The sequence below is a fragment of the Trichosurus vulpecula genome, chromosome 9 (genome assembly GCF_011100635.1).
Source record: "Trichosurus vulpecula isolate mTriVul1 chromosome 9, mTriVul1.pri, whole genome shotgun sequence".
NCBI classification, from domain to species: Eukaryota; Metazoa; Chordata; class Mammalia; order Diprotodontia; family Phalangeridae; genus Trichosurus; species Trichosurus vulpecula.
In genome coordinates this window covers 64,154,843-64,170,597 of record NC_050581.1, presented here as the reverse complement: position 1 = coordinate 64,170,597, position 15,755 = coordinate 64,154,843, and the positions used below count along the sequence as shown (strand labels likewise).

Here is a 15,755-nt window from a genome sequence, read left to right as displayed (position 1 = left end):
TATAGGCTTGATAAAGAGAAGAAAAAAGGGGGTGGAGGGGAAGAAGAGAAGTTAGCAGGGGAAAGTGTTAAGAGCTAGAACCATTGAAAGTGGAGTCTTCCATCCTGATCAGCTAGAAGCTTGGGCAAAGAGCTCTGTGGGTGAATGAAGATAACATCACGATTTTTGGTACTCTCCTACCTGGACTCTACGTACTATTGTGAATGCTGTCAGACAATCCAAATTGCCCTCTTGTATCCTTTACATTTTCCTTGTGAACTAAGACCTAACCAAAGCATCAGCTTTATTACTTACAAATAAGAAGATAGACAGGGAGGCAGCTTGGTACAGTGTGAAAGCAAGCTGAATTTGTAGTTGAAAAACTTGTATTCAAATCCCAGCTCCGGCACTTTTTAGTTGTTTCAACTTGGTCAAGTAACCTCATCTCTGGACCTCAGTTTCCACATCTTTAAAAGGAAGAGTTTGGACTCTTGGTGTCTGAGGTGCCTTGCAGATCTATGATTTTAAAACCAAAGTTCTCATTCCCTTGGTATCATCACACCCTGTGATGCTATACAGGGCATGTAGTACAAAGAACACTAGACTTTTAGGATGCCTGTGTTCTAGTCTCCAACCCACCATTAATTCATAGAATGACAGAGTTGGAGCTAGACAAAATTTTAGAAGGCTTCTAGTTCAGTTCCCTCCATTTCACAGTTGAGGCTACTATGGCTTTGAATGGTTAAATGATGTTTATGAGCTTATATAGGTGGCAATTGGTGGGGCTGGAATTTGAACCCATGTCCTCTGATTCCAAATCCAGTGTTGCCTGTTGGAGTTTTAGACAATAAGCAATGAAAGACCGGAGTCAAGATCAAAAAATATCAGGAGAGAGGAAAAGAGCTAAGTGGTTATCCTCTACTTGAACTTTATGGAACAGGATCTTCTCAAGTCTTGTGCTGTTTCACTTTGATCTATCCTAGTCTGAGGCATATGTTTATCTATTTACCTATGGAACTCTCTTTTCTCCATAGCTCTTAACTTTGCTGGTGTTTTCCCACTCTTATTAGAAAGCCATTTTAATTAGTCACCACATAGGTAGAATTAACAAAAAGCACTTTCCTCTGAGTAGTAAGGATATGATGTCACAGGATCATAGAGTAAGAGTCAGAAGAAATCCTAGGGCATCCAGTTGAATTCACCTTTTTACAGATGAGGAAACTGAGGCTTCAGAGAGTTTAGGTGACTTGCCTAAGTTTTCACAGGAAGGAAGTAGCAAAATGGAGATTCATTTAATTTATTTGATGAATACTTATTCATTCAGAATCTCAATTCATTCAGAGCTCTTCCTACCTCATTCCAACACATACCAACAGTAAATTTGGGTATTCCCTGTGGCTTTTTACCAAATTCTCAGACAAATGTGGTCTTGGACCTATTCCTATGCTACTCAGAAATAGACCATTACTTTGATAAAGGGTTTGTTGCTCTGTTCTGACAACCAAGGTTTCTTTCTTGAAATAAAACTTTAAACACAAATAAAAACGGCATGTTAACATACATCCAGTGTATTGATGACCCCATCTGGAAGGCAAAATAATGAAGGTACTCACAGACATGTATTGTTGCACACCATCTACAAATTTGGGTCCAGCTAGTTTTCGCAACTTGATCAGTTTTGCAAGTTGCTGGAAGGCTACGAATTCATTGAAGAAAGTCTTGTATCCTATCAGTCCGCCAACAAGAAAGCTGTCTTCCCAGTCAACCCCCATCATGAAAGAAAGAGGCATGAAGATGTAGGAGCAGATCACCTGCAAAAAGAAGTCCAGAAGATGCATTATGATTCTAAGCAATCATGGCCCCGAAACATTTTGGAATCCAATTACTTATTAGTGCTTCATATTGAAAGGGTTCTATGGCATCTAAAGAAGTGATTCAATCCAAGCACCTGCTTATCACAAGAAGTTAGATTGAAATATGATGGTGCTTTGATGGGGGATGGGGTGGGGAGGGGATGGAGTGGTGGCAGTGTAGTGGAGAGGAAAGAAAAGGTGGAGGTGTATTAGAAGGGGTTTAGGTATATGGAATTAAATTTAAGGTCTTCCATAATATGACTCCCACCTACAGTACTTTTCCAATCTTATTTCATATTACTCTCTTCTCCAGTCCAACTGGATTGCTAAGCTGTTCCCTGTCCACAACATTATACCTTCTTTCTCCGTACCTTTAAAGCAGTTTTCCACATCTGCAATGTGCTCCCTGCTCACCTCCGTAGCACTGAATCCCCAGCTTTCTTCTGCCTATTTTCTACTGATTCTCTACCTTGTGACATCATTTTGTATTACTTTCTTTACATTTATAAGTATTAGTCAAATTAAATTGAATGTACATATGGGAGAGGGTGGGATATTGGAAGCTTATGCTTTATAGTAGCAGAATATAGGTCTTTATCACAAAGCCTAAAATTCCAAACAGTTATTTAATACACTTGAAAACAATACCGCTGGAGTGAAAAGGTCTGAAAAAAGTGTACCTCAAAATTCAGCTGAGGGTAGTCAAACATGTTCCCTAGCCAGGAAAGGGCCGAATTCATAAAAGCCAGGAGAGCCAGGAAGGCAATGATGTTCACTGCGATGTTTGCCACCAGAGAAATGGAAGAAGAGGCTCCATGGCTTGCTGCTTCCAGGATATTTCTTGAGTCCCTATATCAAGAAAACAGAATTCCAGCACTAAAGAAGCATTTCTAGGTCAGTTGGGGTCAACACAGTGAGTGATGGTGATGGCTGAAGCAGTGCTGTTTCAGACGAGAAGAAAGGCCTGTCTTGACCAAAAGAGTTGGTGTTTCCGTGGAAAGGCCTCAGAACTCTGCCTCTGGCAAATTCTAGTTCTTTGGGACCTTATTCCCTTTCTTCTATACCTTAAATATCATACATATCGTCACCAAACTATTTAAAAAACTACCTAAAAGGAAGGGATATCTCTCAATTTGGACCCTTGTTGGACCCTTCTTCACTCTTCTTCCCCCTACCAAAAAAAAAAAAAGGTTTCTTAAAAGAATGCTCCATACCTACTATATCTACGTCTTCTTCAAAGAACATATCTTCCTTGCTTACCCCTCTTAATCTTAGTACCTTCCCTCTGTTGATTATTTCCTATTTATCCCATTTACATTGCATTTGTACAAGTTTTGGAATGCTGTCTTCCTCATTATATTATGAGCTCCTCAAGGGCAGGAATTGTCTTTTGTCTTTCTTTGTATCACCAGAGCTTAGCACAGTGCCTGGACCATAGTAGGTATCTAGTAAATGCTTCTACTGATTGACCTCTCCAGATTCTGACTTCTGCCCCATCATTTCACTAAAAATCTACTCTTTGAAAGATAACTAGTGACTGAATTTCTAAATCCAGAGGTCATTTTTCATTCCTAAATCTCTCTGTAACATATGATTTTGCTAACAACCCTCCCTTGACAAAATTGTTTTGAAATTCCATTTGCTTGGCTTCCAAGGTAGAAGCTCTTAACCTGGTGCTCATGAATGTATTTCCAAAAATATTCTGAGAACTCTATTTTAATATAATTGATTTCCTTTGTAATCCTATGTATTGTATTCTATGCATGTAAAAGCATTATTCTGAGAATCCATAGACTTTGCGGAGACTGCAGAAGGTGTGCATGACATTAAAAAATCAATTTAACCCATTTTCTCTGGACTCTCATCCAGCCTCTTGGGTCTTCAAAGTTCTAAAGTTCAAAGGAACCTCATTGTACAGATGAAGGAACAGCTGTTCTTTCTCCATTGGTTTTTCTTCCTCCTTCCCCTTTAATCAGGTCCTCTTCATAGCTGTTCTGAGAACTCAGGATTCCTTCTCCTACCTCTTCCATGCATTTGCATTACAAACATGCCTCGAATACCATCTCTCTTTCAACCCTCTTAGGAGAGTTCCCTTTCTTCAAAGTCGTGCTCATGTGTTACCTCCTCTGTGAAGAGTTCTCCATCCAACCCCTCCTCCCCTGTCTTCCCCCCCACCCCCATTTCTAGTGTTTTCTCCTTTCTCAAGTTCTTTGCATACATGTTATGTTCCTTCCCCACTCCAGTAGAATATAAGCTCCTCAAGGAAAAGCACTGTTTCATATTTGTCGTTGTATTCCCAGAGCTTCATATCACACTTGTGCTCGCCAATTTTTTTTTTAAACTGAGTTGACTTGTTGAACTATAGGGGAGGGAGAAAAGTGGAGCAGAGGTTGGAGATTTGCTTCACTGTCTCTCAACTGACTTTAACATTTCTTCAAAATCTAGAACCATAGACTATTAAATTTTTTTTTAAATTTTCTGTTCCAAATTCTCTCTTCCTCCACCTCCTGTCCCACCCAGCGGAAAGGCAAGAAATAATACCCATTATACATTAGAATCATAGACTATTGGGGGCAACTAGGTGGCTCAGTGAGTAGAGCACCAGGCCTAGAGTCAGGAGGACGTGAGTTCAAATATGGCCTCAGACACTTGACACGTGTACTAGGTATGCGACCTTGGGCAAGTCACTTAACCCCAATTGCCATGCCTTCCCCCCTTCAAAAAAAAAAAAAAAAGAAGAATCATGGACTATTAAAGAGAGAAATTATGGTACAAAGGAGGGAGTGCCAGATTTGAAAGCGGAGAAGCTACGTTTGAATTCCAAGTTGGCTATTTAGGGGGTGGAGCCAAGATGGCAGCTGGAAAGCTGTGAGCTCCCTGCTGAGTCCATCCAAAAACCTATAAAAAATGGCTCTGAAACAATTCCAGAACTGCAGAACCCACAAAACAGCAGAGGGAAAGCAGGGCTCCAGGCCAGGACAGCCTGGATGGTCTCTGGGTGAGGTCTATCCCACAGGAGCTGGGAGCTGGGAGCTGGGAGTTGGGAGTGGAGCAGAGCAGAGCCCAGCGTGAGCAGCTGGGACCAACCAGACCAGGAGCTGGGGGGAGCGGGCCCTACCACCCTGAATCAGTGAGCTGCAGCAGTCACCAGACTTCTCAACCCACAAACACCAAAGACAGTGGAGAAGGTTAGTGGGAAAAGCTGCGGGAGTGGAAGGAGTTCGCATTTTGGCTATAGGCCCCAGGGTCAGCGGAGGTGGGGCAGCTACAGCTGCAGTTGCTTCCGGCCCCAGGCCCACCTGGTGGGAGGAATTAAGTGGTGGATCAGAGTAGGAGTGCACAGCCTGCTGAAGATTTAAGTCTAGTCCGGGTTGGGGGTTCTTGGGGAAGGAGGAGTGCTGGTGTGGCAGAGCTGGTGCATCCCCTCCAAACGTGGAACATAGAACTCTTTAGTCTACAAGCAGTCATACCCTGCTCAAAAACTCAAGGGTCAGGTTAGCTGGTTGGGAATATGGCCAGGCAGCAAAAACACACCCAGATTCAGTCTCAGACTTTGGATTCTTTCTTTGGTGACAAAGAAGACCAAAACATACAGCCTAAAGAAGACAACAAAGTGCAAGAGGCTACACCAAAAGCCTCCAAGAAAAACATGAACTGGTCCCAGGCCATGGAAGAGCTCAAAAAGGATTTGGAAAAGCAAGTTAGAGAAGTAGAGGAAAAATTGGGAAGACAAATGAGAAGGATGCTAGAAAACCATGAAAAACAAGTCAATGACATGCTAAAGGAGACCCAAAAAAATACTGAAAAATACACTGAAGAAAACAACACCTTAAAAAATAGACTAACTCAAATGGCAAAAGAGCTCCAAAAAGCCAATGAGGAGAAGAATACCCTGAAAGGCAGAATTAGCCAAATGGAAAAGGAGGTCCAATGGACTAATGAAGAAAATACTACCTTAAAAATTAGATTGGAGCAAGTGGAAGCTAGTGACTTTATGAGAAATCAGGATATTATAAAACAGAACCAAAGGAATGAAAAAATGGAAGACAATGTGAAATATCTCATTGGAAAAACCACTGACCTGGAAAATAGATCCAGGAGAGATAATTTAAAAATTATTGGACTACCTGAAAGCCATGATCAAAAAAAGAGCCTAGATATCGTCTTTCAAGAAATTATCAAGGAGAACTGCCCTGATATTCAAGAGCCACAGGGCAAAATAGAAATTGAAAGAATCCACAGATCGCCTCCTCAAATAGACCCCAAAAAGAAATCTCCTGGGAATATTGTCACCAAATTCAAGAGCTCCCAGATCAAGGAGAAAATACTGCAAGCAGCCAGAAAGAAACAATTTGAGTATTGTGGAAACCCAATCAGAATAACCCAAGATTTGGCAGCTTCAACATTAAGAGATTGAGGGACTTGGAATACGATATTCCAGAGGTCAATGGAGCTAGGATTAAAACCTAGAATCACCTACCCAGCAAAACTGAGTATCATGCTCCAAGGCAAAATATGGATTTTCAATAAAATAGAGAACTTTCAAGGTTTCTCAGTGAAAAGACCAGAACTGAATAGAAAATTTGACTTTCAAACACAACAATCAAGAGAAGCATGAAAAGGTAAACAAGCAAGAGAAATCATAAGGGACTTACTAAAGTTGAACTGTTTTGTTTACATTCCTACACAGAAAGATGATGTGTATGATTCATGAGACCTCAATATCATAGTAGCTGAAAGGAATATGCATATATATATATATATATATATATATATATATATATGAAGAGAGAGAGAGAGAGAGAGAGAGAGGACACAGGGTGAGTTAAAGATGAAGGGAAGATATCTAAATGAAATAAAATCAAATTAAGGGATGAGAGAGGAATATATTGAGAGAGGGAGATAGGGAGAGATGGAATTGCTTGGATTATCTCACATAAAGGTGGCAAGAGGAAGCAGTTCTGTGGGAGGAGGGGAGAGGGCAGGTGAGGGGGGAATGAGTGAATCTTGCTCTCATCAGATTTGGCCTGAGGAGGGAATACCATACATACTCCATTGGGAATCTTACCCCACAGGAAAGAAGAGGGAAGAAGATAAAAAAAGGAGGGGATGATGGAGGGGAGGGCAGATGGGGGTGGAGGTAATCAAAAACAAACACTTTGGAAAGGGGACAGGGTCAAGGGAGAAAATTCAATAAAGGGGGATGGGTTGGGAAGGAGCAAAATATAGTTAGTCCTTCACAATATGAGTATTGTGGAAGGGTTATACATAATGATACACATGTGGCCTATGTTAAATTGCTTGACTTCTTAGGGAGGGTGGGTGGGAAGGGAAGAGGGGAGAGAATTTGGAACTCAAAGTTTTGAAAACAGATGTTCAAAAACAAAAAAAAAAAGTTTTTGCATGTGACTAGAAAATAAGATACACAGGCAATGGGGCATAGAAATTTATCTTGCCCTACAAGAAAGGAAGGGAAAAGGGGATGGGAGGGGAGTGGGGTGACAGAAGGGAGGGCTGACTGGGGAACAGGGCAACCAGAATGTACGTCATCTTGGAGTGGGGGGAGGGTAGAAATGGGGAGAAAATTTGTAATTCAAACTCTTGTGAAAATCAATGTGGAAAACTAAGTATGTTAAAAAAATAAATTTTATAAAAGAAAAAAGAAAAAAAAAAGAGTTCAAGGTTAGATTTTGATAAAAAAAAAACCAAGCTTGCTATTTATTATTTGTATGACCTTGCAGAAATCACTTAATCTTCCTGGTCTTAGTGTTCTTTCTCATTTGGGATTGACTAAAGCAAGGGTTCTTAACCCTGCTTGTGTCTTGGAAGCCTTGAGCAGTCTGGAAAAGCCTAGGGACTGTTTCTCAGAAAAAAATGTTTTTAAAGGCTTTAAAAAACCCTATAGATTACAAAAGAAGCCAGTTACGGTGAACAGCAGTTATCAACTATTACTAACTACAAGTTTACCTACTCCAGGTTTTATGTGAATCCTTGAGCTAGAGGACTTGTGAGCTCCTTGCAGCTTTAATCCATCATCCTGGAAGCAGAAGGGACAGGAGCAATCCTCCAGGCCAAGACCCTTGTCTTATAGCTAAAGAAAATGTTGCCCAACAATTTGTGAATCCACATTGTTCTCAGGGTCACAGTATGCAGAAGTGCTAATTATATAAGAATTTATTGGATTCCTGAGCAATGAAAGCTCCCTGGAGGTACAACTCTAATATTGAACTTGGCGGATGAATAGTTTATTTAGTGACACTAGTCATGAAAATGCCTGAGAGGAAAAAGGATCAAAATCATTTTCTTTGTTCTCAAGCAGAAACAATCAGTGGAACTCATATTTAATTATTGCTATTAATAATCAATCAGATCGGCAAGCATTTATCTATATTCCAGGCACTGTGCCAGGCTGTAGATATAAGAGTAAACACAGCTCAAAAGCTATCTCCAAATGATGCCTTTTTTCTTGTTTTTCCCCCCCTCTCATCCTCTACTATCAGTGTCTTCTCTTGTGTTTACTTTGTGTAGATTTATAGGTATGCATGTTGTGTCGCCTGAGAGTTTAAGATCCTTGAGGGCAGGAACTATTTCCTTTTTGCCTTTGGATCTTTAGTGCCTAGTACAGTGTCTGGCTCATAATGGGGCTTATTGAGAAAAGAAATGATAAATGTTGGAGGGAATGTGGGAAAACTGTGACACTAATACACTGTGGGTGGAGTTGTGAATAGACCCAACCATTCTGGAGAGCAATTTGAAACTATGCCCAAAGAGCAACCAAAATGTGCATGCCCTTTGATCCAGCAATTCCACTACTAGGTCTACATCCCAAAGAAATCAAAGAAAGGGAAAAGGACCTATAGGTACAAAAATATTTGTAGCAGCTCTTTTTGTGGTGGCAAAGAATTGATAATTGAGGGGATGTCCATCGACTGGGAAATGGTTGAACAAGTTGTAGTATATGATTGTAATGGAATATTATTGTGCGATAAGTAAAGATGTGCAGGATGGTTTCAGAAAAATCTAGAGTTATGTGAACTGATGGAAAGTGAAGTGAGCAGGACCAGGAGACCACTGCACACAGTAACAGCAATATTGTGCAATGATCAACTGTGAGTGACTTAGCTATTCCCAGCAACACAATGATCCAATAGGATTCCAAAGCACTCACAATGAAAAATGCTATGCACATCCAGAGAAAGAACTGATGGAGTCTAAATGCATACTATTTTCTACCTTTTTTTTCATTTTTTTGGTCTGTATTTTCTTTCACAGCATGATTAATATGGAAATATGTTTTGCATGATTGCACAGGTATAACCTGTATCAAATTGCTTACCATCTCGAGGAGGGGAGAGAGAGAAAATTTGGAACTCAGAATGGTAAAAAATAATATTAAAATGGTTTTTACATGTAACTGGAGAAAAAATGATATATTACTTTAAAAATGCTTGTTTATTGAGTGGTGAGATTACAAATTCGTGCCTTACAACAATTGTTGGTTGCACATGTTATCATTCCCATTTTATAAAGCTGAGACTCAGATATATTAAGTCACTTATCCATGGTTGTGTGGTGAATGCCAACCAAGGTCTTTTTCTTCCTACTAAAAAAAGTTACTGTTCCTTCATTTCCAAACTCAAATAGAAGTCTCGGGCAACTGAGATATAGTCTCTGTATGATTACAGTTGATTGATAAAAAGTAGAAAAAAAAAACAGGGATTTCATTTTTTGGGTCTTTTTTTTCCCAGGCGCATCCTCAGGCCAGCACGCATACAGGCCAATTGCCTATAATGCTATATCTCAATGAGAACAGATCTCCAGAATGATCATCACCCTGAGGCATTACAAGCTCCTTAATCAAAGAGATTCAATTATGCTCACTGTACTGTATTTTTCAAAGCAGGAAATTGGATTATTACATTTAGAAAGATTTTCAGCAATGAGGGTCGAAATAAAAAAGGTATTTCTGGTTAAGCCTAAGTGATAACTGGAAAATTAAATGAACCAGAGTACATCATTCCCTGAATGTTCTGGTTAATTGAGATTTTACCATACTTGGAATTTTCCTTTTATTCTTTTCCCAGGAGAAACAAAGCAGGGGAAAATCTACAGGAGGAGACAGGTTACACAGGCCTTGTTAACTTCTGTGAGAGATGGATGAATATACTCCCACTTACCCTCTCTCCATTTTCACGGTACTCTTCAGATTTATTTTAGGAATTTCAGTCTCAGGCCAAAATAATTTCGAAATCGCCAGAGATGCAGGGGCAGACATCACTGAAGCAGTTAACAAATGTGTTGCTGAAACCTGTAATTTCAAATGAAAGAAAATTAGCTGATGTTCTTCATTCATTGAGGCATCCTCTTATAAACATTAGTCAAGGTAATAAGATATTTAGAAAGGTCATCAGAGATAAGGAGTTGATTTTTTTTAATACAGAAGTTTGTTATAATATTGACTGACATTTTACAATACTTTAAGAATTACAAAATGCCTGACAAATACTGCCCAATTTTATTCTCATAACAATCTTAGGAGAAAGGTGCTGCTCTCATTACATTCTTCTGTTGAGGAAACTGGAGAGGTTAAGGGTCACATAGCTAGCAAGGGTGCTGAGAACAAGTTTGAACTCAGGTTTTCCTGACTGCAGGTCTGACGTCATTTAGCAGTCTATGTTTTTCTTGAGAGGTGTAGGCAAGTGAGAATCACAAAATCTCAGACAGGAAGGAGCATAGCATCCATGTAGCCCAGGAGTTCTTAACCATTTCAGTATCATTGACCTCTCTGGAAATCCAGTTTCTTTGCCAAGAAAACCCCACAGACAGTATTGGCATGCTATTGTCCATGGGGGTTGGACGTGACTGAACATTGCCACGCCCTGAGATCTCAGACCATGTTGTCTTCCTCCTCAGTAAACATCCTGTGTGGCCGCAGGATCAGAAGTAAACTTCTTTGCTGGCATTTAAATTACTCCACTACCTGTCTCCTTCCTACCTTTTCAGGGCATTTTATACATTACCCTTTTGCACACATTCTATATAGGTCTGGTCATAGTGGCTTTCTTGCCCTTACACACATTTCTCCATCTGTCCTCCTTGCCTCCCTGTTCCCAGCCCTAAACATACTCCCTCCTTACTTCCCTCTCTTAGAATACCTGGTTTCCTTTAGCATAGTCATCTTTTACATGATTCTTCTACATGTTCCTAATCCTTCCCCCTACTAGTGGGAGATTTCTTATGCCCCTATCCCCCGCAACCATTGTCTGTTTTGTATTCATTTTATGTATGTTCTGTATTTAATGAGATATGTACGTGATCTATTCTCTCTCAGAATGTAAACTCCATGATTATTGACTGATGGATAATTGCTGACTTCACCCTAATCACCCACACAAATCAGGACTCTTCACTCTTATGGGCTTCTTTTTCTTTCCTCACACCTGGGATCTCTGCCATTCATTCCAGAACCATTCCAGCTTATCTGGTCCATAAACACTCCTAGTGCCTTCATTTCCCAAAGGAATCTATGCTTGCTTTCAATACATTTATCTAAATCATGTGTGGCAGAATCCATCAGTTCATTATCCGAGAGTCTATCAATCAGCATTCATTTATTAAGCGCCTACTATGTGCCAGGCGTTGTGCTAAGCACTAAGAAAAAAAATGAAGCAGTCCCTGCCCTACTCTAACAAGAGACAATATGTACACACACATACACACACAAATACACACATTCACATACTGGGGGATGCATGCTCATTTGTTTTTTTTTTTCTCATAAGGGCCCTCAATCAAAAAGTTAGACCACAAACTTTTTAGTAGGCCACTGTTCTAGACTATAGGCATTCAAGAGTATAAATTTAATCTGTTTATGTCAATATGAATTTTCTATTTAGATTAAAAGATCAGAAGGCTGGAAGATTTGTGATTAGCCCTGGTGATAAAGTAAGGCCCATGTTGATGAGATCAACATCAAAGTATCTATCCATCAAAGTATCTAATATCCATACAGTCATTTTGGTACCAATTTCTCATAGAAACTCATATTCTTTTCCAGAAATAGCTGATGAGGCAGAGATATAGAGGTGAGATACTAGACCTTTTCTATATTATGACAGTTGCTAATAAGGTCAACCACAAACCAGGCCACTGCCCCCAGCTCTTTGTTTATCACTGGAAAGACAGGAAAAGGACATGGAAGGTAAGAGAAACAGATTGCATTTTCCATAATGAAATTCTAGAGCCTTTTCACTTACCCCAAAAGAAATATATAGCCAAGACATTTCCAGCGATAGTTGAAAATCCTGCAGTCATGATTGCGTGGAGCTCAGATTTGGTGACATGTGATAAATAGGATTGAACTACAAGCGCAGAGTCAATCTGCAAACAAAAATCAGTGGTTTGAAACAGGTCACCCATCAAATGAGGGTCAGTTAACATTTCTTGTGTGGACCCTTTGGAAGCCTGTCAAAGCATATGGACTCCTTCTCAGAATAATGCTTTGAAATTATTGAAGGAAACACAAATATTCAGTTAGAGGGTAGTAAAACTAAAGATGTAAAATTTCCCTTTTGGTTCACAGACTTCCTGAAATATATTCCTGGACCCCTTAGAAATGTGTGGACCCCAGGATAAGGACCCTTGCTTTAAATTTTATACAGATATTTTGATTTTCTTTGTGCCTCAGTTTCTTCACTAATAATGCTTGTATCATGGCCAAGTTTATCCCCAAAGAAGACAACTCTTCCTGCTCTTTTGCAGAGGTATGGGTCCTGGAGTTGGGGAGCATCGCACAGAATGTATTCATTGGTTTTATTGGCTTTTTTTCTTTTCCTCTTATTTTTAAAATTCTTTGTTAAAAGACAAGGGTAGGCAGTACAGGAGAACATCTCCCTATCAACAAAAGAATAATCATATCCAGAATTCAATAAAGTAAAATAAAAACAAAGAATTTTTAAAAAATCCTCACTCTCAAGGAGCTACCATGCTAATATATAGTCTTCCTTTTCTATTCCTCGTATCTGAAAATGTCTGTGTATTGTATTAAGGCTCAAGATTAAAAGAAAACCAATTTTAAAAATACTTGTACCTAACTCACAGGAGCATTATGAGTCACAAATGAGATATGTAAAGAACCTTGTCAACTTGAAGATACCATGTAAATATCAGTTACTCATATTACTAACATCATTGCTTTTGCTTTGCTTTGAATCCCTGTTCAGAATGCTCTACTCAAAAATAAGACTGCCCTATGTCAGAAAAAATTATAACATTATAAATTTATATACTTATAAATTATAATAAGAACATTTTGTTATGTTTTTAAGTTGGCAATTCACTTTACACATATGATTTCACTTGAACTTCTTGACAACCTTGTGAGATAGGTACTATGGATATTATTAACCCATTTTACAGATAAAAAAAACCAAGCCTCAGAGAGTTTAAGTATCTGGTCCATGGTGACACCTCGAGGAAATATCAGAGGTAGGATCTGAATGTAGGAGTCAGGACTCCATTTCTGACAAAGTCAGAAAGTGACTTGAAAATTGTAGAGGAGCAGTTTCAAGGATCAGGACTAGAACATCTGGTAGCATGGGAGAGTTTGTCCTACTTTGTACTTCCTAGGGTTGGCCTAGAAACTACCTGGTAGCCTCATATCCTGGAACCAGTCCAACCTACGGAGAAGGTTGTCTAACCCTGACTCAATCTTCTTGTTATCTTTAATCGTGGACTAGGATTGAACTTCTAGGGCTCCATGGTCCCTTCTACCAAGTCAAAGCATTCAAGATATAAAACTATAATATCAAAGAAGAAATTTGAAAATGGGGTCATTGAGGCATATTTTTAAAAATGCAAAGAAGAAAACAGGAGGGAGGCCAGAAAGAAGCACAGACAAGCAGGATAGCTTTCAAAGCCAAGGTTTAAATTTTTATACATTAAAAAGCAAGTTATACATAGTAGAGATCTATAAGTTAGAATGCTCATTCAATCTACTATATAGAAATACTCATTTTATTTGGTGTTTGAGTTTAGGATACAAATAAATGAATAGATGGATAGCTGATAGATAAGGCACATAAGCCCTATGGAAAAAGCCTCCCTGGTAGCATCCCTACTACCCATATTGTCAGTCCCTTAGACAGCTGAGAAATCCAAGAAAAAGAAAATGAACAGAAATAAATGTAAGGTGCCCAGAAATGGTTTCCTAAGGGAGAAAATCCTTGAGCCAGGGACTTCCTCCAAACCTAGCCAAACCCACATTCATCCTGAGATGGAGTGAGTATGGTAGGAAATGGGACTGTGAAAATAAAGGGAGAGAAAATAGATTTTTTTAAAAATTAAATTATGAATAAACATTTGATAAAAGAAAAAAATGAACTGAAAGCTATGCCCAGTAGGAAAGGAGGCACAAAAACCAGTAGGGAAGGGAGATTATATTTTCTGGACCCTCCATTAATACAGACTACATTTTTTGCATATTAATTACCCAATTGAAAACCATGGAAGCATGTGTGCAATTTTACAATTTTCTCTTCATTATTATTAATTGTTCTGTCAGGTTGAGTGTGTTGAGCCACATCTTGTGGACTAAAGAGAGGCTTAGGGGTACCAGCCCTTCAAATCCTTTTCCTCTGCAGGAAGTGGTAAGCAGCACAAGGTGGGTTACTAATTACTCCTGAGAGACTTTATTACTGGAATCATAATAATTTCAGATCCTAGGGAGGTATGTATGGGATTGCATTATTAAGCCCTTTTTTTCCAATTGGTGAGAAGCTTGCCAAAAAAGAACAATTAACCTGCCTGGAGTACTTATCAGCTCAGGTTTTAGGGCCAAGTCTTTTTTTGGGTAACATATATTTTTCTGCAAATCCAGTTTCCAAAAGGCCATAGCAAACATTTAGACTTTGGCTCACAGAATCCCAGAATTAAAATTGGAAGTGACCTGGGAGAGCATCCAATTAAACCCACTCATTTTAGAGATGAGCAAATAGCTTCATAAAGATGAAGTGACTTGTTTATGCAATCACATAAGCCTCAAAGGCAGAATTTGAACATGGGTCTTCCTGGCTCCTGAATTCAAATCCGGCTTCAGACACTCACATAGACCCTGGGAAAGTCTATTCGCCTTAATCGACTGGAGAAGGAAATGACAAACTGCTCCAGTATCCAAACCCACAGCCAAACAACAACTTCCTGTCTCCAAGACCAAAACTCAAACACTATGTCACATGTGGAATTCTGTCTCCTTGGTTTTTTTGGGAGTTGGGCCTAGGTCATTACAACTTGTCATAATCTTGTTGTTCAGTTGTATGACTCTTTGTGACCCCATTTGGGGTTTACATGGCAAAGAAACTGGAGTGGTTTGTCATTTCCTTCTCCAGCTCATTTTAGAGATGAGGAAACTGAGGCAAATGGGGTTAAATGACTTGCCTAGGGTCATCCAGCTAGTAAGTGAGGCCAGATTTGAACTCAGGAAGATGAGTCTTCCTGACTCCAGGCCTGGCACTCTAACCACTGCACCATCTTTAACATTCTATGATTCTCTTTTTTTCTTTCCAGGACAGGATGGGTGCCCATAGTCTCTTACATAATGATATAGGGTCTAGTGACTCCCACAATAGGCATCTTACCACATCCCTTGTTTAACAAAATAAAAATACAACACAAATGATGTTAATTTGTGGCTTTGTAAGTCAATGTATGGCCCATGGGAATCTGTTTCTATCCGAGTCTGATACACTGGTGTAGTGGATACAGCACCAAACTTGAATTCACGGTTGCAATCCTACCTTGACGCATAGTGACTATGGCACCCTTAGCACCCTTAGATCTCTTTTAGTGTTCTAGGCAACTCTGTAAGATTACAAGTCACAAAGAAGAACGTACATTGGCAGAGAGTTTCCTCAGTAGGGAATTCCT

At 39.5% G+C, this 15,755-nt stretch overlaps 1 protein-coding gene across 1 annotated transcript in view; it reads right to left on the bottom strand.

The window, feature by feature from the left end:
- The window catches only part of LOC118832133 (solute carrier family 28 member 3-like), a 73,693-nt gene that overhangs the window by 24,819 nt on the left and 33,119 nt on the right, over positions 1–15,755 (bottom strand). Inside the window, 5 exon segments of the mRNA XM_036739564.1 lie at positions 1,593–1,790; positions 2,513–2,681; positions 10,010–10,140; positions 12,089–12,104; positions 12,106–12,212. Coding sequence (XP_036595459.1) covers positions 1,593–1,790; positions 2,513–2,681; positions 10,010–10,140; positions 12,089–12,104; positions 12,106–12,212 — 621 coding nt within the window.